Below are 23192 nucleotides of genomic sequence, written 5' to 3'. Positions count from 1 at the left end.
GCTGGTTGGCTGGTTGGCTGGCTGGCTGGCTGGCTGGCTGGCTGGTTGGTTTGGATTTGTTTGTTTTCATGTGCTTTTGAGACAGGCTCTCTCTCTAAAGCTCTGGTTGTCCTGGAACTCACAGAATAGACCAAGCTGGCCTCCATGTCTCTGTCTCTCAAGTGCTGGGATTAAAGGCGTGTGCTACTGGATTTTTGTGTGCTTGTAATTACTATATATTGCTGTATTTCTGCCTTGGACAAACTGCTGCAATTAATGACTTAGCTTTCAAAATGAGTTCCTTTTACTAAAATTTTCAGAATCTTAAAACTTGCTTTAGATTAATTTTAATTGCTTGTTTTGAGGATTAACTGACTTTGTTACATTTGTTTGTGTATTTTACTAGTGTGTGTGAGTGAGTGAATCACCTGTGGAGGTGGGGACCTTGCAGGTGTCACTTCTCTTCTTCCACAGTGTGAGTTGGAGAGACAGACCAGTCAGGTTGTCACACTCAGTCACAAGTGTTACACACTGAGCTATCCTGTCAACCCTGACTTTTCCTTTTTATGTAACCTTGTAAAGTCTTTTTAATTAATGCTTCTGTACAAGTATCCATTGTTCATTGTGCAAACTCCTGTCCCCCATAGCTGCTACCTTTGTCACTTGACACCCTTTGTCCTTTGTCCTCCTTAGACATTCCAGTGCACATGTACATTTCTTTATATAAAATTGGAAACACCACAAAGGGTGAAAAAAATACAGTATATTTTTGAGATGACCTAATTTGCTTAACATGATAATCTCCAGATGCGCTCATTTTCCCCACAAATGGCATGACTCCTCCTCCTCTAAGGCTGACTAGCCTTGCTAGAAAAAGGAAAGCTTTCAAGAGCACTTCCCTTACCTATTCCTCTGCTTCTGGGCTCCCGCCAGGTTCTCTATTCAGTCAGTGAAAATGGTGTTGCAGGAACCATGAATGAGCAAGTGTCTCTGTGAAGTATAGACTTGGAGGCCTTCTGGTAAATATGTGTGCAACTTTTATGTCCAAGTTTGATGAAACAGGAAAACACACATGCACGTTCAACAGTGTGCACTTAACATGTGTTTTTATTGTTTTGTTGATTATAATATTTTGTTGAGTGTGTGTACCTACTTATAATTTCATTTCAGCAATGCTGTGTTTGCAGAGGTTCCCTCAACTCTCATCTGTATTTGCTTAATATTACACCTCCCAGTGGCTCCCTCAGCTAAGAAATAGTTTACCTACAGGAATAATCTGGAGGTTTATAATACAATACCATTTCCCATTAAAACAAGCAGGGGTGGAAATACTTGCTAAATGATCTTATGAGTTTATTGCTGTTCAAGCCCCCCACCTCTCCTTTTAAACAAGCCCGATCATAAATTACATCACACAGGGTACGCTGCCTTATCAGTAAGAACCAAAGAGATCACCATGTTGTTTAGATGTTTTGGGATTTTATTCTTGATCCAGCCACATGCTACACAAAGAGTACAGCTGGCCCCACAGAACAGGGCCTTGGAATGACCACAAGAACCTCAAAGGAGGGAGGACAAAGACCACCTCTCCATCATTCCTCCCAGGTAGCTTGCAGGACCCCTGCAGACACTAAACTCCACAGATTCCAAATCCCTATAGCAGTGGCTGCAACCTCTGCATCGTCCCCCGTACACTTCACTTCATGTCTGGATGACTTAGAAATACTTAATACAGTGTGAATACTGTACAAAGAGTATCATTTATTATTATCTATTTTCAGTATTATTTAGGGAGTAATGAAAAGGAAAAATTCTGTTCGTGCCCAGTTCATACAATTTTTTTTCAAGTGTTTTTGGTTCGTGGTTGGTTGAGTCTACTGATGTGAAACTTGCAGGTACAGAGAGAGCTGACCACATAGAGAACTTAATTACAGTGAGTGTATACTTAATGGAAGTAATATTTATAGGCAAATGAGCTTAGCAGGCTTGTTTTTCTAGAAGTGCCATAATTATAAAAAAGTGCTTTAGAAATCCAGATGAAGAAAATGACGCTTCTAGTTTGAGAGTAAGGGATGAATGAGCCTTTAATGACTTGAAAAGCTGGACAGATTAAAGCAAAGATGCGAGAAGGGTTTCGGTGGGGGGGGGCAGGGAGGGACTGGGAGGGAAGACAGTTGGTGTGAAGGATGTGTAATGGCAGGCATGGCTCCACAGGTCATGGTAGGGAGTTGGCAATGAAAACCATCCAAGGGTTTGCCATTTCAGGAGTAGTGCAGGGTCAAAGGAAGTGTGTGCATGATGAGTTCAGAAAACTATTTAAGGAAGGTTAACTGGATCTGTGGAAATTAGGCTCAGCTGGCCATGAGAGCAGCCACTTTAGGACAGAGGTGGAATGAAGACAGGACACCCACTTGAGGAGAAAGGAGAACCATGGGTAATGATAACCTCCCAGGCTGCAATGCCACTCACAGGAGGGAAGGAGAAAGTATAGCTTGGGAGAATCAGGAAGGCAAATAGAAATGTGTCCATTGCCATAGGAATAATGAAATTTTGCTTACAACTAAGACATTCTCAAAATACAAAGTATTATTTTAATCCTCATAACTTTACATTTGATGTGTGAAGCACTATTTCATAGTAGCTTAAAAAGGGAGTTGCTGTCAGGCCTGGTTGACACACCCCCCTCCCAGTGCTTGGGAGGCAGAAGCAGGCAGATCTCTCTGAGTTCAAGGCCAATCTGGTCTAAATAGAGAATTCCAGGCCAGCCAGGACTACAGTGAGACTCTATCTCAAAAACATAAAATTAAATTAAATTGAAATTTAAAAATTAAAAATTGAGCTGTTGGGTGCCATGCACGAATCAGCCCAAGCATGTACATTTTCACAAATATCTTTCCTTGTTCTCTTGATCTTGCCATTGCTGACTAAGAAGTAAGCTGATCTACAATTTTTGACATGACAAAATAAAGGAATGGATCTAGGCAGCTATTCAGGCTCCCCAGGCACAGAGCTATGAGATACATAAAGTACAAGCTATCGGTGTTGCTGTAGTAGTAGTTAGCATGGTGGATTATGAGTATGATGTTGGTGGGGGCAAAGCAAATTGTGAAAATCACAAGGATGAGGAGGACCGCCTTGATGTACTTCAGCCATTTACGATCCTGTGAGTTAAGTTTGCGGATGAGAGTTGTGTAACAGAAGATGATGATCACAAACGGGATGAGGAACCCAAAGAATGCCAAGGAGACGAAGTAGTAGAATCGGAAGGGTGATGGGGACTCGCATGTGTTGATGACATCATGGCAGGTGGTGATCTCTGGCTCAACAAGATGGTACTCCTGCTTCAGGATGGCAAACGGCAGCATATATAAGAAAACCATGAGCCACACCACGCCACACATGAGCAAAGTGAAGCTGCGTTTGGGCAGCTTCCGGTATGTGAAAGGGTGGACTGTGGCCAGATAGCGGTTGATGCCCATGCAGGTGAGGATCAGGATAGCACAGTACATGTTGCCGTAGAAAACGACTGTGGTGATCCGGCACATGACCTCACCAAATACCCAGTTGTTCCCATTGAGATGGTAGGCGATCTTAAATGGCAGTGTGACACAGAAAAGGAGATCTGCGATGGCCAGGTTGGTGTGAAAGATGACCAGACAGATGGATTTGGTCCTTGAGGAGAGTTTCCACAGGGCCACGATGTTTGCTGGTACGCCAACTGCAAACACCAGGATGTAGATAGCAGGTATCACTTTGGTACTTAAGGAACCTCTCAGGTATCCCATAGTAGCATTATTCACATAGAGAGCTGAAGTACTTTCTTCAGGGCAGTTCGCTTTTATAGTTGTGGTGGCTCCTGTCCAGCCTTCTATGTCAGAAAGTGGAAATTCTTCAAAGGCATCTTGGGGACCGCCATTAAAACTCTTAATAGTTAAGATGGACTTTGCAGAGTTGTCTGAAACATTTTTCATGCCTGTAATCGAAAGGAAATATTAGCGTATGATTTGTTACCAAGTCCCACCTGTGGTTTGCATAAAGATAAAATGAAATATTTGGTACTATGTGAGTTCTATAGTTATAGAACTTTGAGACATATTTTAAAAACCAGTATAGATGATACAACCCACAGGTGTGCAAGTATAGTATGTATCATATGCTCCAGTACTGTGCTGCTCTGTGGGGACAACTAGATGACAGGTCTCTAAATGGCAGGAGTGTATAATAGTGCTACGTCAGTGGACCTTTGGCAAAACTCCATCTCTAAAAACATTTACATTATGATTTATAACAGTAGCAAAATTACAGTTAGGAGGTAGCAACAAAAATATTGTTATGGTTGGGGGGGATCACCACAACACGAGGAACTGAATTAAAGGGTCACAGCGTTAGGAAAGTTGAGAACCACTTTGCTAGATGAAACAAAACCACACACTGGAACACTATAGGAAAGTGTTCTGTTGCCTATCAGCTGCATATGGGAAAGGCCAGTCAGTTGATTCTGAAAACGTTGGTTGCATACTTTCGTGGCAGTGCTGTGATCGTTCTAAACTCCACTGCCATCTACAAGTAACACTTAGACCAGGGCAGAAGGCGCATGGACATACACTGTCTTATGCTAGTTTGGTATATATTTGGTAGATGAATTTGAGAAAGTAGGTCACACTATTAACTCCCAAAGGGCCTCTAAACTGGCCTCTGAAGCACATAAAAGCCACCCCCTCCGTGCCACCACATGGTGGTAATTGAACTGCTTTATCACTGAGCCACACTGCCCCCTCCTCTTATACACAGGATTTGCAGAGGAATGGCTATTATAGTAGATAGAATGACATTCTACTCAGCCCAAGATTCCACCTGCCAGCTCCAAGGACCCAGGATGTCTTATCCCATGGGGAAAGGGGGTTATTTAGTTAGGAATCAGGAGATGGGAGCAGAATCCTAGATTGGCCATGTGGTCAAAATGCAATAATGACTGGATATGGCATTCCCAAAAGCCAAGAGCAAATGTGAAGTGTGACTTTCTTAGTCTTCACAGAGGCTATAGTTTAACTCAGGAGTAGAGAGAGGGCCTACGGATACAGGAAGAAGAAAAGCAAAGATGGGCTTAAGGAGAAATGCCAGGTTTAAGACAAAGAGAAAAATCAAAAGATGAACTCACTGGGATAACCTGAGGTGTTAAAATGATTTTGTTTTGTTTTGTTGATTTTTCTTTTTTTAAGATAGGGTTTCTCTATGTAACTTCCCTGACTATACTAGAGCTTACTCTATAGACCAGGCTGTCCTTGAACTCATAGAGATCCTCCTGCCTCTGTCTCTGAGTGCTAGAATTAAAGGCATGAGCCACCACCATCCAGCAAAATGAAATTTTTAAATGAAACAAGCATATTAGCTATGTGCTGTAGTTACTTGGCACGATTCAGTCAGTTCCCATTAATCAGTTCTGCAAATGCCAGTGAAAGCCTTGTACATTCCCATTTGAAAAGCTCTCACTGAGGTCTGGACACAAAACTCCCGCATCCCCCATTTTAAATCTTTCAGGATGATGTTCAGTAGACTGTCCTTATTCAGAGCCATGTTCTCTTCCTGATTTCATCTCTGGCACTTGCTCCCAGACTTTGGAGTTTGTACCGGCTAAGTTCCACCTGAATGTATCAGGTGGAATCAGTGTTGTCTGAACAACTGGTAAATGAGCCTGTGTCATTCAAGGAAAGATTACTTTGCAAGGTAGCATTCCGTGTGCCTGTGTTTAGATGCTAGCATTACTGGAATGTCCCGATACATTTGAGCTCAGCCATTTAAATCCTTCTGCACATACACATTTGGATAAAGCCAAGTCTGATATCACTCAAAACAATGCCTGTAAAGGAAGCTGAGCAGAACCGTATATACAAATTTCTTCCCTCCAAGGTCTGATGAGAAAGCTGATGAAACCAAGGTTAGCTTTCAGGAGAGTCCTGTGATTGGGCAAGACACCTGTCCACAAACACACTGAAAAGAGACTGTTCCCATAATATTTCAGGTCTGGCACCACCTAGATCTTCTATTAGTTAGAAACTGCCTTTCCTTAAGAAAAGTATTCCTTGTTAAATTTTATTTATAAAAAGACAAGTAACTGACTAGGATTTTTTGGTTTCCATTTGCTGCAGTGTTTCTGAAATGCTCCCAGCCTGGGAGAAGGCTTCAGAGAATCTAATCCAAAGAGAATGGCCCTCAGCACCGCCCCCCATCACATCTCCCCAAGGCAGACTGAGAACCCATTGCCCCACCTCTCCTGAAGTGCCCACTTTGCACTTCTCCTTAGCAGGACTAGCATCAGGAAGGAACTCTCTCTCATAACTCATTTCCTTGCAACCGTGGCTCAGCTTTTTGGCTTATCCTCTCAGAGAGAAACCACCTTGTACAGCCCCTGCCATGGGTCCCCTTAAGCAGGGCCCTCAATTTAACGATCATTCCTTTGGCAGAGGGCTGCTTTTGTTTAAGTTGGTTTCTTCCCATTTCCCTCTCCTAGTTGATTGCTCTGTGGCCTGACAGTGAGAGTCCTGCATACGATCCTGTCTCAAAATAGTCCACTTCAGAACAATCAGGAAGTTACAAGCTACCATAATAGAGACATGTTCAAAGTGAAATAATTATATTTGGGGAAGCTTATTTCTAAAATTGTACATAACCAAATTATGTACAAACATATCATATACATATATATTTGTATAGATATATATACACAGAGACATATATACATGTATATGTGCCAGACAGAGAGAACTCCCTGGTTCTGAAAGATTAAGAAAAGATGAATTTCACCTTGGAAACACTTCACATCACTGTTTAATGTCACTGGCTGCTGAAACCAAATTACTTTTCCTGGCAGTATTTTTTTCCTACCGGTGCCTCAACAGAAATTATAAGATTTAGAAATTTGAAAAGATTTTTAATGCCTTGAAAAAGTGCAATCTTTTCTATACCTGAACTTCTCACCCCCCCAAAAAAATGTTTTTTGACTCTGTCACAAATATAGAGACACTACTAGTAGAGGATGTTTGTTCTTTGACAAGGTTTGACTTGGGAACAAACTTGAGATCCTCCCACAATATATTACATCAGGTTAAAAACCCAGATCAAACTGTGCCTTTGGGTTAGAGTTTCTAGGAGTTAACAAGAAAATTAGGTCATTTGACTCCGACAACAGAATCTGTCCACTCCCCCCTTCCCTCACCTCCATGCTAGTCCACAAGAAAGGACTTACCACTTTGGCAAACAGTGGCTGGCAGAAACAGCAGCCTAGCCGCAATCAACATAAGGACTTTCATCTTCATGTCCTGAGACCCAGCGGCTATGGGATGTTGTTAAGCATACAAAGTCACTGGGCAGATTCCCCTCGGCTCCATGTGTGAGCAGCAAGTGGAAGCCTGAGAACTTTGCCAGCCTGGACTGTGTGGGCAGGGACTTGTCCTGCCTCTACAGAGAAAGGATGTGGCCACTTGACGTTTGTGTCTGTGTGCATGACTCAGGCTGAGCCTCTCTGGAGCAAGTTGCCATATCCCTTTAACTCTTCCTCATCCCCTGCCATTATTTCATTTAGAACCAGTGCAGTATTTCTCCCCAGGGGCTCAGAATAATGGCAGAGACTGCATTGCAAAACAAAGCTGAGAACAGACTCTGGGCAGCAATTAGCTTTGAATTGGTTCCACAGCTTTTCCCCCCCATTCCAAAAACCTAGCTCCAGAATTGTACCTTCTATTTAACACAAGAATGGTCAGACATTACATTCCTGTGTCTGTACCTCACTCAGCCATGGTCAGAAAAGCCTCCTCTTACAAACACAGAGATCCACAGTGTGCAGGGAGTGAGAGACTTTGGAGTACTCAGTCCTACATGGAGTGTCTTCATCAGACCCTACCCCTTAAGGCTCAGGGAGCTATGCAGAAGAGAAGGCAAAAAGATGGTTAGGAGCCCAAAGGGGTGGATAGCTCCAAGGAAATAGTGTCTTCCGGATAAAACAGGACTGGTGCACATATGAACTCACAGAGAGGCAGCACACACAAGCCCTGCACAGGTTCAAGCCAAGGAGCGACCCAGAGCTGAGAGGAGGAAGGGGACGGGACTCCCACCACTAACCAAGAAAGTTCTGCAGTTGATACCCACTGGTGGTTTCCTCCAATGGAATCTCCCTGGATGGATTAGCCACATGTCAGGGTAGGGCCCTAGCCCAGGAGTGGTTGGCTAACACAAGGAAATTCAGTGGGATTTTTCGTACACTTTTCGTCTCATATTGCTTTGTTTGAGGTTTTTTTTTTTTCCTGTCTTATTGGTCTATTTGTATATTTGAATTTCCATTTTGTTGTGCTTTTGGGCTTTAGCATGTGCATTTCTTTTCTTTTTATTTGTTTAAATATAGATAGAAAGGGTATGGCATTAGGGAGGCAGGAAGGCTCTGGAAAAGTTGAAGAGAGGGAAAAGTGATCAAAATATAGTATAGGGGCTGGAGAGATGGCTCAGTGGTTAAGAGCACTGACTGTTCTTTAATATATATATATATGTGTATGTGTGTGTGTGTGTATGTGTGTGTGTATGATAGTGCATATATATACATATATATGAAATTCCTTTTTCAAAAATCAAAATGAAAATGTGCTTTATTTCAAATTTTAGTTTCTAAACTGATCACATAGTTATAAACTAAATTAATCATGAAAAGCAAATATACCCCCCTCCTCCATCTTTTATTTTGTTATTTTGTTCCTTGAGACAGTTTCATATAGTCTGGCTTCCCTTGAACTCAAGATGTAGTTAAGCTCCTGGACCGCCTCCTGCTGCCTCTGGGCTGCTGGGATCTTTGGAGCTGGAGACTGAACCCAGGGCTCCACGAATATTAGGCAAGGAGTCTACCAATGGAGTTACTTCCTCAGTCCTGGCGAATATTTAAGAAGTTCAAATGGTATCGGAAGTATTAGATGGTTTCAAATTTTCTCTGTTCACCCAAGTGTGATAGTGCATATTTATGACCCCAGCACTTGACAGATGGACCATAGCAAGAGAACTATAATAAGCTGAAAGCCAGCGTTGGCCATATTGTGAGTTCTAGCCCAGCCTCAGGAACACAGTGAGATCCTGTCTCAGAGGGAGAAAGAAGAAGAAAATTCTCTACCTACCTTCCATTGCCCTGAGAGTCCTTAGTGCCTGTCAGGAGCTTAGTTTTGTTGTTTCTGGGAAGAAGGTTCATTTGCCATAAATCGATGTGTCCTAGGCCATTTAATAACTCTGTAGGATCAAGTAACAGGATAGACTCAAACCAAAAAAACTCTATTTAAATTGAACTAAATTAAAATCATAATAAAATACTGAAGAACAAGAACTTGCTTTATTCCATCATTTTTTTTTCTGATTTGTTTTGTTTTGTTTTGAGACCAGAATTCTCTGTGGCCTGGCTGTCCTGGAACTCTGTCTATAGTCCAGGCTGGCCTCTAATTCACAGAGATCCACCTACCTCTGCCTCCTGAGTGCTAGGATTAAAGGTGTGTACCCCCATAGCCAATCCATGAATCTTGATGAACAGGTCTATTATATATATGCACACACGCACACACATATATAAGCATGTGATATGTAATGTGATAAGCGTGTGTGTGTGCGTGTGTGTGTGTATACAAACCACATTTATATCTTAGCTATCATAAAGTACAGTTCATTAGTGTTAAATGTTAGGTTTCATACCTGGAATAATTGACTGAGGTGCCTATTTAATAGAGTAGAGTGGACACTGGCCACCAGGTTCTCCCAGCATCCCTCAGCCCCTTCCTATTATAGGTCCCTCCTGGCTGGCCTACCCTGCCCACTACCCTAAACTTCTCGAATCCAGGGGGCTGGGCAGCTCATCCCTAAAAAGTCCAACTATTTTGGTTACCTACTCTCTTTGTACCTTTAGGCCTCCTGGCTGCTTCACCTGGTTCCTCTCTCTCCCCTCTCCATACGTGGCATAGCTCAGTATGGTCATATATACTCTGGCCTCTCCCAGATATCTCTGACTCTGGTTATACTCTCCCTTTTATCTACAATAAACCTAGGAGCAGTCATGTTTCCATCCCTTTTTCTTTCTTTTTACTTTTTTCTTTTTCATTCATTTGGTGCTGAAACAAGGAATGGCATAAATGAGCTCCCTTCTGGGGAACTGGACCATTCCAAACCAGGCTACTGATCTGACTCTCCTAAGATATGTACAGATCCTTGGTTATAATAAGTATGTGTGTGTATAAATATATTTGTATTTGCTTATGTATATGAGCATACATAGCAGCATATATAAGCATGTGATATGTAATGTGATAAGCAATATATAATGTGATATATAAGCATATGTATCACATTTATATCTTAGCCATCAGAATGTAGTTTGCTAGTGTTAAGTACATATAATAAAGTATAAAAAAAATACTTGATTATAATACGTTTGCCTTGATATATTTTAAGTTCTAAGACAGGCAATTCAACCTCTAAAATGCAGCAAAAATCAGAAAAATTCAAACTTTACATGAGACTTAAAACAAGATGAAGGGGCAACTAGGAAATAATAGAGATCCATATTAACTTTTCTCATCTTGATTAAATTTTGGCAAACCACATCATTTCCAAAGGTCAGATTTAAACACTTCAACTGCATAATCTATGGTACCACAAACTAAGGTAGAATGTTTTAATATTGTAGAAACAAGAAACCCCAGAAAATTTGTGTGGGGGGGGCAGGGAGAAGGAGGATGGGGATTTCTTGGCATCACCCAAGTTCAGGAAGCTGTGGCGTGATTTGCATGTGGCCTGGTTGCTGGTTTCATCCATTGCTCACTCAGGCCCAGCCCTTGCTTCACTATCAAGTCTTCCGGTGAATGACTGAAAAGGGGATTTCATTTCACATCGGAACATTTTTTTGTTTTCTCTTTTGGTCTTGTGTTTAGTTTTCCTTTAGTACAACAGGGTCTCGGAACTCTTGACTTCAGTTTGTTTGGTTTTGCCAAGTCTGGGCTTTCATTTGGCTTCTGAGACTAATACTTTAATCTTCAGCATGGGATAGCCACCATGTTCTCATCCAGACAACAGTGTGTGTAGTCTGTCCCCTGCAGGGAAGTCACATCTTCCGAAGATGGCCGAGGTAGAAGGAACTTAAAATAGATTTTTAAACTATTCCTGGGGAGTATGGGGTTTCTTTGGATTTGGAAACAGGGAAAAATGCCTAGGGCCAGTGAGAAGGCAGAGGGTAAAGGCGCTTGCTTGCTGCTGGAGCCTGGTGACTTGGATTCAACCCTCGAAACTCAGCTGAAGGTGGAAGAAGAAAACTGACCCCACAAAATTGTCCTTTGACCCCAACACATGTGCCACACATTTACACACACACACACACACACATACACACACACACACAAAGTACATGATTTTTTTAAATCCTGCTTTCCCGTCCCCTCTTCTTCAAGCCTCGTATTCTTTCCCTGGTTTTGCTTTAAGCTCTTCTGAAATTTCATTTCCTAAGCAATTACCAGCTTGCCTGCCGATGGTTCCCATGTGGCAGCGGTAGCTGGTGATAACTCAGGAAACAGGCCTCGTGGATATTTTAGAATGCTTGTCTGTTCCCCCAATAACGCCAGAGGAAACAACATGTGTCTGGTTTATGAGATCTCACCACGCACACTATCTTGCATGGCTCCCGAGGGAAGCGGGTGGATGTCTATTCTCCCTCCAGACCCTACACTTCCTGAGTCCTTAGTGATAAAGTTTACCCCAGACTATTCCAATGCCTGAGCTGATTCTTTCTACGTACTACAGCTATGTGTGTTTATGTATGTGAGTACCCATGTGGAGGAGGGGTGCATGTATGCAAATAGATGTGTGTGCATAGGCATGTAAATGTATATATATGGAGGCCACTGGACAGCTTAGGTGTCATTCCTCAGATGCTGCCCACCTTGGTTTTTTGAGACAAGGTCTCTCATTGGTCTGGAACTTGCCAGGGAAGCTGACTGGCCAATGAGCTCCAGGGATCCTCCTGTCTCTACCTCCCCAGTGTTGGAATTAGAATGGCATATTACCAATCCTGGCTTTTCTTTCTTTCTCTCTCTCTTTCTTTCTTTCTTTCTTTCTTTCTTTCTTTCTTTCTTTCTTTCTTCCTTCCTTCCTTCTTCCTCCCCTCCCTCCTTTCCTCCCTCCCTCCCTCCCTCCCTTCCTTCCTTCCTTCCTTCCTTTCTATTTTTTTCTAATGGGTCCCAGTGATTCAAACTCAAGTCCTTGGGCTTCCAGCTAAGCTATCTCCACAACTTCCCCTAGGCGTCTTGGTTCCAGGTTTAGAGCACAACACTTATCCCTCCGTGTAAATGAGCACTTGCATTTTGAAAATGGCATTTCAGAGGCTAGAGAGATGGCTCAGCAGCTGAGAGTACACACTGCTCTTACAGAAGACTTGAGTTCAGTTCCCAGCATTCATGTCCGCGAGCTCACAACTGCCTATAACCAGCTCCAGGATCAGACACCCTCTCTGGATTTGAAGGACAATTGCAGCCATGTACACATATAGACAGACACATGTACATATAATTAGAAATAAGGTAAATCTTTTAAAAAGTGGACTTCTAACTCTTTCCTGAACATATTTAATGTCTGCTCGTTAAATTGACTTGAAGTCCCATTTAATATCTACCAGCACTGTGCTTGTAGCAAAATCTTCAGAATTCACCCAAATGTAAGACACTAAAACAAGTTCCATGCATTTTTGCTGCTGTCACTTCTTTCTTAAGGCATTATTAACTACTTAGTTTTTTTCTCCTGCATATATCAACCCTTAGTTATGGTCTCATGCTGTGAACAGACACCATGACCAAGACAACTCTTATACAAGTCAACATTTAACTGGGGCTAGATTACAGGTTCAGAGGTTTAGTCCATTATCATCATGGCAGGAAGCATGGCAGCATCCAGGCAAACGCAGCTGCTGGAGGAGCCAAGAGTTCTACATCGTGATTTCAAGGCAGCCAAGAGGAAACTCATTCCACCCTAGGCTGAACTTAAACATAGGAGACCTTAAAGCCCACCCCCAAGGTGACACACTAATTGTGCCATTCCCTGTGGGCCATGCTTTCAAACACATGAGTCTACGGGGCCCAAACCTATTCAAACCACTATAACCTTCTTGCTTACTTCTCAACCTTGTGCCATAGCTAATATCACTGTAAACAGAGTATCTTCTGATTGCTTCTGGCCTCTCGAAGAGATCCTTAACGCCCTCAGACCAGTTACCATACCTTTGTTTCTGTTTTGTCTGGGTGTCTGACAAACATTGGTTATCACTGTTTCCCTCAAATTTAAAGCACCCCCTGACACACTGGGGCAGCTTGGCACTTAGTTTGCCAACCACGGTTCCTGAATGCTTAACTACATAGCCATGGATGGCTTTTTAACAGAGGTGGCATTTGAGTTATGAGATATAACAGGAGCCAGCTAGGGCAGAGCACTATGTCCTGAAGGAGGTCCCAGAACAGGGAGTGAGAAGCTAGAGAGCCAGGCAAGGTCCCCATCACTGGTCCTAGATCTATGGTCCTGAGAAGAGAGCTTGTGTTTCTTTCTAAGGTTAATCAGAGGAGGGATGTAGTAAGATGTCTGTTTTGAAATAAGCAGGGGTTCCCACTAGAGATTGACTATGGTGAAGACCAAATTGGAAGCAATGAGACTGCATGGGGCAGCAGCACAGCTGTCCATGAAGAGCAGTGCTCCTCAGCCTTACTAATGCTGTGACCCTTTAATACAGTTCTTCATGTTGTGGTGACCCCCAACCATAAAATTATTTCATTGCTACTTCATAACTGTAATTTTGCTACTGTTATGAATCATCATGTAAATATCTGCTAGGCAGGATATCTGATATGCAACCCCAAAGGGGTCATGACCCACAGGTTGAAACCCACTGAACTAGGGGATGATATGGATAAGGACTTGTGGCCTGCCTGTCACCAACTTGTGCTGCATGGTGGAGCTACCTAGTGCTTGCTGAATAAGAAGTAGGAGGTGATAATAAAATGACTCCCAAAGAGCGGTGTTGATCCAGTTCCAACAGGATTCATTGTTCTCTGATTCTATGCCCCTGTTCCAGGATCCTAAGAATGTTTCTAAAGTTCTCTGGCTGGATGAGATACAGCAAGCCATCGATGAAGCCAACGTGGATGAGAACAGAGCAAAGCAATGTAAGTCCTCATCTTCTTTTGCTTGCCAAACCTGCCTTGCCTTTTTTCAATGTGGGTGTATGCACCTGAAGTCATTCACTTGAATTTCTGGAGAGATCTGAATGCTTTTCTGTTTTCAGCCTCAGATGCATATCTAAACCAACATGTCACTAGCTAGTGGCCCTGTTCCCAGTAACTAGGTGTTATCACCAACAAAATTTGACAGTGTTGCCAAAAAAAAAAAAAAAAAAAAAAACCCTGATTGATCCATAGAAAACTATTTGTTCACAAGAAATGTCTATGCGCTTTTTTATGTTTTCCGTTGTTAGAAGTTTTTCGCAGAATCAGACCAGAAGGTAGGGACTGGGGGGAGGAGGCAGGGAGTGGAAAATGCAAGGTCAGACTATCCCGGGGGCTGGTGTCAGCTCTTAATCACCAAGGGCAGATGGGGGTGGTTGCATCTGATAGCTGACTCTGAAACAGTCTCAATCAGAGACTGATGAAGTTGGCCAGTTGTTCGTGATGTTTTTATCCATGAAGATGACTGGCGGCTGTGAAATTCTCTCTTGAGCTGCATAGATAGAAGAGTTCTAACTCCTATAAAAAGAAAGTAAGCCAGTGAAATGGATTGGTGGGTAAAGATGCTTACTGCCAAGTGTAATAACCCAGTTTGATTCCTGGAACCCATGTGGTAAAAAGCCGACTCCCATAAGTTGTCCTCTGTTCTCCATGTGTGTGCACATGCACACACATGCACACACAGACACACACACACACACACACACGTGCACGCGTACTCATAAATAAATACATGTAAGAAAAAACTAAGAGAAAGATCCAACTTGAATCACAAAAACGGTTCCGGCCCCTGAAATCCCATACTGTTGACAAAGCCACTTTAAATGAAGGTCAGGCTAAGTCTGCTTGAGACAGAGTATCACTTCACTGCCAGAAAATAGTATTGTTAACCTGATTCCCCAAAGACCCATAGAGCTTCTGCCTGGTAGTGAGGGTGGTACATGAAAGACATTAGCAAATTGTTTTCAGTGATGCTGGCTCTGAATGAACCCCAATCCCAGCAGATCCGAAATGTCACCATTTCTGCCCCAGAGTGAGGGCTTTTGAAAGTCATATGATTGGTGGGGTTTCCCCCTCCCAGGGGATTCAGTGAGCCTGCCTAATAACCTTATGATTGCTTGCCCCATTCTGAAATGTCATAAGCAGGATCCCTACATTATTTCAAAGGATCAAAATTTGTGTTGTACTTTATACCTCTATTATCAAAGAAGAGCCTGAGATGGCTTCTAAGTTGATATAGTACCATTCTTCCTAACACAAAGTTGAATGAGACTCCCAAAAGTATGGTAGCCACTCGCCACTGCATGGCATAATAGGACTCAATGCCATCCTATCAGGTCACAGAGTGCTGTGGGAACAGCTTAGTCTTCCTCCCCAGATGTGGAGGATCTGTAAGGAACATCTGGACTTTATTTCCTTAGCTTGGAAAAAAATGTGTTGTTTTTTTTTTCTGACCTGGACTTTTATGCCCTTACGAACTTTGATGTTGCTCCTAAGACTCTAGTGCGTAAGGGGAAAAGTACATTCAAGATTTGCATATACTCTAAAGATAGCCATGGTCTACCAAGGCACTTGAAAGAAATGAGATTGTAATGTAGACACTAGGCCTTCAATGCCCCCTTCCCAGACAACCTAAAAGTTATGTTATTCCTTGTTTCCCTTGGAGCCTGTGAATGTTGGGTCTGTTTTTCACATGGAGATTCCTGGTCCCTTACCTTTAGGAAAATTGGAAGTTTCTCAGCTCGTGTGGTTTTGTTGCTCTCCACTGTTCATTGGAGCTCCTCTGTGCTCTCTGAGTCCTGCCCCATGCTACAAGAGTTGCGATCCCTCCTAGAATACGTAATGATAGAATAGGATTTTGGTTTTTACAGTGAAAGCTATCTGCAATCAGACATTAAAATGAGAATGTCCTGATCTTAATGGGAATTGTCTTACTTTAAAAAGTCTTCCTCCTTTGCATGAAAACCAACTCTCACTGTAGATCTGAATCAACCTAGATTGTTTAACAAAGGGCATGGGCCCATACTTGTCACCAAGGGCCAGACTGCTAAGGGCCTGAGTGTTTGTTTTCACTGGAGTATCTACCCCCAGCATTTGAATCCTTAGGGCAGTAATTCTCAACCTTTCCCCCCTAATAACTGTACTCCCAAGAAGTAAGTCATTTCCCCCAACCTTTCCTCATCCTGACATTACAATAGACATGTTATATATCACAGATATGTTATATATCTGTTTGTGTATCGTATGTCGACCCATGCTTTACACATTAAAGAACCAATGATTGCTATGTTGGGTGTTTATCTTCCTATGAGTGCATTGCTTAAAGAGAGCCCACTGGTGTGTGGCTTAAGATGTAAAGCAAACTCTGCTTTTTTGTTCTTGGTTTTTGGTTGTTTTGGTTTGGTTTTTTGTCTCCTAAGGTTTATAGGAGATTTTAATAGTTTTCAACAGAAATGTATTTAACTTTCAGAAGGTCAGATGTCTGACGTCTTCTACTATCTCTGACTCAACCACAAGCCACAGAGTAAGCACTAAAGTCATCAGAATCGATCTTATGCATCCCTGGGTGTTGGAACTTATCTGGCGTCCTCCTTGGGGACCTCTAGGACAGACACTGGAGCATACCTGTTCTTCCCATAAACATAATTCTAAAGTCCATGATTGTTTCTAACAGAAGCCACAAACTCCACAGTTGGGCTGCCACACTGGCATGCAGATGTGAGCAGAAAGTATGCCAAGCACCTGAGGACTTGGGGTGCCTGCGGTGCTAAAGCAAATAAACCCAGTATCCTGCTCCAAATAAACCCACAATACTGCTCCAAAGTATGACTTAGTTTACTCAGAACAACTCAACAAGCATTATGCACCTACTGTGTACCACAGACTATGAGTAAAATGAGGCCTCACCTGTTGGTTGAGACTCTTCAGAAGAGGGTTTTAGATCTTCACTGGAAAAAGTTCCAACTGGTACTGGAAATCCACCTGGGTGCCAGCTCTTTGCCCATCCACATTCAATTGCAGGAAACATTTCTGTATTTTGCACGTATGATATAGGTGCATACACCTTTCAAGGAAAAATAGTTTAGCATGTTAATTTGATACAACCGTCCCATGTAGTTCATCTTTGAGGAAGTCTTTGTTAGTTGCTTGTTCCTCCTACTCCCCTGAGACCGCAGACTTCTCAAGTGTCAGCTCTCCATCCTGCAGAGCGTTTCTAGGAAAGAGGAGATGATGGCTGAGGTTTACCACTGTTAACTTCCTCAACACAAGAGCCGGTAGCGTTTGCTGGAGAAATTCCCTAATACTGTTTGCAAGCAACAGTATCTCTGTTGTGAGTATCTCTGGACTCTCAGGGCTTTGACTGCAAGCTGGCAAAAGTCAACACGTGTTTCTTATGCTTTCAGCTGCAACTGTGTACAGTATTACCTGTAATATTAGGTGTGTATAAACATAATTTGATGACAACTATGTATTCAGTTCTAGTTTTATTCTGACCAAAAGCAACTTAAGGGAAGGAAGACTATTGGGCTACTATATCTAGGTCACAATTTATCACTGACAGAGGACAGGGCAGGAACCTGGAAGCTGGGACCATGGAGGAACTCTGCTTGCTGACTTGCTTTCTAGCTGTTTAGTGAGATTTCTTACCCAGCCCAGAACTACCAACCCAAGGATGGTGCCAACCACAATGTGCCATGTCCTCCTGCATCAATTAATAATCAAGACTATTTCCCCAGAGATGCCCACAGACCAGTCTGAACTTCACAGTTCCTCAATCGAGGTTTCCCTGCCATGCACGCTCAACCGATTACATCACAGCAAGCCCCACCCAATGAGCCCTCCTACCTACACAAGCCTAACCAGAGAATGTTAGAGTTGTAGCATGCCATGCTCCCACAGAACCTTCTTTTCACAGCCCAAACTGATAGGTGAATGAGTGATTGGCTGGGTGTATATGGTCAGACTCTCAGAAAGAGAAAAGGTTTAATAGCAAAGCACCAACGCATTCCTAGAAGGTTGAATTGTGTGTTTATATACCTTTTATAAGTGCAAAGTAATGACTGACGGAAACTTTGCTTTTCTTATTCATTACTCAGGGGTTACACTGGTCGTTGACGTCAATGAGTGTTTGGATAGAAAACAATCAGATCATATCTTGACTGTACTCAAGTCGTCTTCTAGCAATATCCATAACATACTCCCAGAATGTGCCAACAAGTACTTTGATACCCTTGTGAAGGCGAAAGAGTCGAAGACTGACAATGGTGAGCATCGCCCATAATTTAGCACAAGCATGTCACTTCAAATATGGTAGTTTCAATAGCATTGCAGTTTCTTAAATTTTGAGACAACTATTGCTTTCACGTCAATATTTCTGAAATGAATCAATATTTAGCGTCTATTGCAAAGGAACTGCTTTTAGATTCTTTTTTAAAGCTGCAGTTATCTCAGCAATAGTGAATAGATGTCACATCATAGAACTGATAAAAGATATGCAGGTAATATGCGATTAATAATTGTCATTTAACCATTTTGAGGCAAATGATATGTAATTATATAATGTTAAATAGATATGAAGCAGGAATAGGTAAGTAAAATGTGACAGATTCATATATTGCAACATTACCCACCACCAAAGGGATAAAGAAGATACATGCTACAACATGGATGACCATGAAAAGAGTAAAAGAAACTGATAGAGACAGTAGGGTCTGACAAGATGACTCAGTGGTACAAATTTGATGACCTAAATGCCATGCTTAGAACCCATGGTAGAAGGAGGAAATGGACTCCAAAGAGTTGTCTTCTGATTTCCGTGCATACGGCATGGTTTACATGTGCTGGTGCACGCGTGCATGCATACACAGGCACACTCAAGAGCACACACACACATACACACAAATATTTAATTAAAAACAAAAGATCAGCAGCTGTACAGCTGCCCACTTAAAGAGAAAGATGTCACTTTTTTAAACACTAACAAATTGAACACTTGAGTATTTAAAACTAAAAAGAATGAACACATACTTATATGACTTGGTTATTCTGTTCAATTAATTGAATGTATTGAGACCTTTTATGAAGCCCATCACTCAAACTCTGATTTACCTGGAAAGATGGTGAGTCTGGTGGTCACTTAGCCAAAGTTCACTTAGTTTAGTCAGAACTTTTCAATGGCTAGGGTAGGTTTTAGGTCTCTAGTTTGGGTCATAACTAAAGACTAATTAACAAAGGTAAGGATATCTAAATATATTATAATGTGAGAAAGAAACATTCTTTTCCACTAATGCAAGCCAAGACTACCACAGACTTTTGTAGCCTCTTCGCACCTACCCAAGCCACGTCCTTTTGGCATTTTTTTTTTCTCTTTTTGTGTGGTTATAGAGAGCTTCCTGAGTCAAATCAGGATGTGTCTTCTCCACTTTAATTGACCCTCATGTTGCTGCATGTTTTCTATGTTGTAATTTAAATAAATTTGTCCCCAGAAGTGACTCATCTCTGCCTTAAATGTGGGTCATGGTCCTTGTAAATCTGTTCTCGTCAGAGAACATTCTGGACGACTTTATTAGCAAATACAATTTTGCTCGTTGGTCTCCTCTATCTGCTTGGGAGGGTGTCAGCATGTAGGTAACATGTATTACATATCTACTTTTGATTTTCGCTGGCCATTTTTGACTCAAGCTATCCCTATGAAAGAATTGGAGTCCAGAGTCACTATTAGATTTTTTTTCTTTTCCCCACTTAGGGGTGGGGTAGTAAGGAGCTGCCACTGAATACTCAAAATTCTTTCCATTTTACTATGGTCATGTCTAGTGACTGTAACATAGGCCAACTGAACACTTAGTTAAAAATGGTTTTGCTAAGTTTTTTTATGTACTAGTTTATGTACTAGTCTACCAGACTTGACTTACCAATACTAGTTATTTCCTCCCCCTCCCCATCCCTTTCTAACCAGAGTCCTAGTAGCTAGTATATTGCTGAACTTCTTGATAGGAAAGCAGAAGAGCTCTGTTCCTCTCTAAACATTAACGGACTCTTCTTCTTTAGAGTCCAGTGAAGGTTCATGGGTCAAACTCAACGTGCAACAGAAATATAACTACTATTACAACACAGATTCTAAAGAAGGTTCTTGGGTGCCACCTGAATTATGCTTGTCTAAAGAATCATGGCTCACAGGAGAAGAAATTGAGGTAAGAGTTGGTATTTGGTGGAAAACTGTGCTGTATAATGAAACGTGATAGCTTGTCTGTTCTTCGTCATGGAAGTGATGGGAGAGACTGATAATCAATTTGAAGGGTGTAGGAATAGCCTTCTTGAAGTGGAGTTGAATGTGCTGGCTTGCTAAATAAAAACACTTCCATGTCCCAGCACAGCCAAACCAAAAAGAACACGGGGAAGACACATTTGCAACTCATCTGAGATGCTAGCTTAGGCTAAGAAGTCAACCTTCAAGTTTTTCTTATCAAAGTTACATTTGACTAGTAATAATTTCCTAGTTGTTGTTATGTCTTATGTCTTTCCAACCCTCTTCCCCCTTTGCTTAACACTTAATGTGAAACCATTCCAGGTAAAATCTATTTTTCCCATGAAGTGCTGGAATGGGCATCTTTGCCATAGAGAAGCACAGCCATCTTCAGGATAGCTTTAGGAACAGATGGAAAAACTTCTGTATTAGTCAGGGTTCTCTAGAGACACAGAACTTATGGGTACTCTCTATATAGTAAAGGAATTTCTTGATGACTTACAGTCTGTAGTCCAACTCCCAACAATGGTCAGCAGCAGCTGTGAATGAAAGTCCAAGGATCTAGCAGTTGCTCAGTCCCACAAGGCAAGCAGGTAAAGGAGAGAGAGAGCACATCTTCCTTCATCCAGTCTTTGCTTCTCTGAGAAAATTCTCAGCATGTTTTCACTGTTTGATGTCAGTTTCTGAAGCTTTGCATGTTCTGGTGTCTAAATACAATTGAATATATTTTAATACATGACTTTTATTCAAGTCATGTGCTCATATACCATACTAATCCAAGTTTAAACATGATATAGTACATCTGAACTTTTATTTTACCTCTAGAGATCTCTTTGAATAGGTCCTTGACCTATATTTGGAAGTTTTAGCTAACCATATTTTACTTATCAAAAATTCCTCATTATTTCCTATCCTGTGGTGTGTAGCTTTTTCTACCTTGTCTTAGCTCCAAGAAGGGGGCCACACCACCATTCCCCACCCAGCTTCCCTCGAATCCACAGATAAAAGACACACAGTTGTTCCTTTTCAACTTGCCTTCTTGGAGCAATTGCTGGGTGCTACTATCTCCTGCCTGGAAAAGTGTGCCCTTAACAATATTCTTATCTCCATTCCTCCCACCTGTTTTAAAATTTAGTTGCTAAGATACAGCTAGTCCCTGCTAAAGATCACTGACCACCCACTGTAGGAGTAACCACAGCCCACCCACCCCCCTTGCTCCTCCAGAGACCTTACATGGCTGCTTGGTTCTTCTCTCTCCAAAACATGGTGAACCTCCCTCTTCCTTTGTGGCTCTCTCCTTTTCTCCAGGGACACAGAAGTCCCACGTATTCCTTCCACCTGGCAATTGGCCCATGGCTTTCTTTACTGGCATATCAAGAACCAATTAGGGATCAGGACCTTAGCATAAGAACCACTCCTCCACCATCCCTTTTTAATTAGAGACCTATATAACAAAATACCTGAGTTTGATAGAAACAGTCCATGTATTAGTACATTGTTGTTGGCTATTAGAACATTACTGTCTTATGTACAGGATGAAGAAGCCCATTTAGAAGTGTCTATGTTAGCTTCATTGGTCCAATATTATTTCCTCTTATATGGAACATTGGCCTAAGCTTTAGAGCATCAGTGATTTCTCCTTTCTGCCTTGTCTGTCTTAGTCTGGAAGCATTTCCAAGCACACAGTATGTTTGTTACTATTATTTTATATGTACAAGAACTCAGTTCTAAATATTTGCAAAGAAAGAAAAACTTAAAAGTAAAGCTATTGAAAACATTGGTCCAAAGCACCCTTTACATGCTCTGTTCTAAGTCATGTTCTTTTTATTTTCAATTCTCCTGTCCTATGTAAAGGAGTGAAAGAAAGAGCTTGGCAAAAGACTGGTCCCTCTGTAACCACCCTGTATTAGATTTATTTTTTTAAGAACATGAAGTTCTTAAGACATACATACTTAGAACATGGGTAGCTATTCCCTATAAATTTCCTTTCCAAAAAGAATAAGCAAAATCAATCAAACAAAAGACCAAGAACTAAGCCATAAGTAGATGATCAGATAGCTAATGCTAAAATGTCCTTCTTCATGGGATTCTGTGAATTATGGGAAGTGGATTGGGTGGTGAAGAATAGGAGTAAAGTCAGAGGGACATGTAATACGAATCAACCCTCTTATGGTAATCAGATATCAAAGTAAGTTACAGTCAGAAGTAATCTCTCATGCGTTCCCAAGAGCAAGAATGAGTAAGTAGCTCTGCAAATAGGTCCTATGAAAGCTTGAACAAAGCATACTACTGTTCAAGGCACCACAGATCAGTGCGGTCACTACATCATTCACTGAGGGTGGAGGGGAACATATACCATCAACTTCAGTGTTCCTAAGTGGAGGAAATGAGGTATAGGATGGATGGAGGACCTAGGATTAATTCTACAGTTTGCACAGACTGTGTCAAAAATAAACAGAGGCTTTCCCCAGTGCTTGTAGTTTTTAATCTAACTTTTCCAGTCTCCCATCATTGGCACTGTTTCTAATCCAGCTGCTGGCACATCTAAGGATGTGCCATTGCTCTGGGATTCATAATACAAGATGCAGCTCAAGAAACAGATTTATTCCAACGCAGAGGATGAGTGGTGTCTCTCAGGGGAAGAGACTTGAGAAAGGATGTTCAGCAAGATTGCCCTGAGCTCAAGACTAAAAGCTGGACTC

The 23192-nt window shown here is 41.8% G+C and overlaps 2 protein-coding genes and 1 long non-coding RNA gene across 6 annotated transcripts in view; 1 reads left to right on the top strand and 2 right to left on the bottom strand.

Moving 5' to 3' along the window:
- The window catches only part of Iqgap2 (IQ motif containing GTPase activating protein 2), a 275140-nt gene that overhangs the window by 192760 nt on the left and 59188 nt on the right, over positions 1-23192 (top strand). For all 4 annotated transcript variants that reach the window (XM_031360159.1, XM_031360160.1, XM_031360161.1 and 1 more), the window contains 3 exons: positions 14099-14189; positions 18344-18511; positions 20295-20437. In XM_031360159.1, coding sequence (XP_031216019.1) covers positions 14099-14189; positions 18344-18511; positions 20295-20437 — 402 coding nt within the window. The remainder of the gene's footprint in view (positions 1-14098; positions 14190-18343; positions 18512-20294; positions 20438-23192) is intronic.
- Positions 1437-7499, bottom strand: F2rl2 (coagulation factor II thrombin receptor like 2). The gene is made up of 2 exons (XM_031360163.1): positions 7223-7499; positions 1437-3952 (listed from the first exon to the last, which is right to left on the bottom strand). Exons 1-2 carry the CDS (start codon positions 7290-7292, stop codon positions 2904-2906), a joined length of 1119 nt encoding a protein of 372 aa, XP_031216023.1. The 5' UTR covers positions 7293-7499; the 3' UTR covers positions 1437-2903.
- On the bottom strand, positions 14475-17362 carry LOC116083380. The gene is made up of 3 exons (XR_004115699.1): positions 17154-17362; positions 15962-16076; positions 14475-14765 (listed from the first exon to the last, which is right to left on the bottom strand). It is a non-coding gene; the product is annotated as an uncharacterized LOC116083380 (long non-coding RNA).

Source organism: Mastomys coucha, unplaced genomic scaffold, assembly GCF_008632895.1.
Source record: "Mastomys coucha isolate ucsf_1 unplaced genomic scaffold, UCSF_Mcou_1 pScaffold8, whole genome shotgun sequence".
Lineage (NCBI taxonomy): Eukaryota > Metazoa > Chordata > Mammalia > Rodentia > Muridae > Mastomys > Mastomys coucha.
Note: the sequence above shows the minus strand (reverse complement) of the source record. Positions and strands in the feature narration are given on the sequence as shown.

What these genes read in the sequence shown, in the direction of transcription:
- F2rl2 (XM_031360163.1), bottom strand. Translation starts at nt 7,292, where the DNA reads ATGAAGATGAAAGTCCTTATGTTGATTGCGGCTAGGCTGCTGTTTCTG. An exon ending in AGCCACTGTTTGCCAAAGTG is followed by an intron (nt 3,953 to 7,222) that starts GTAAGTCCTTTC and finishes TTTCGATTACAG; the next exon opens with GCATGAAAAATGTTTCAGAC.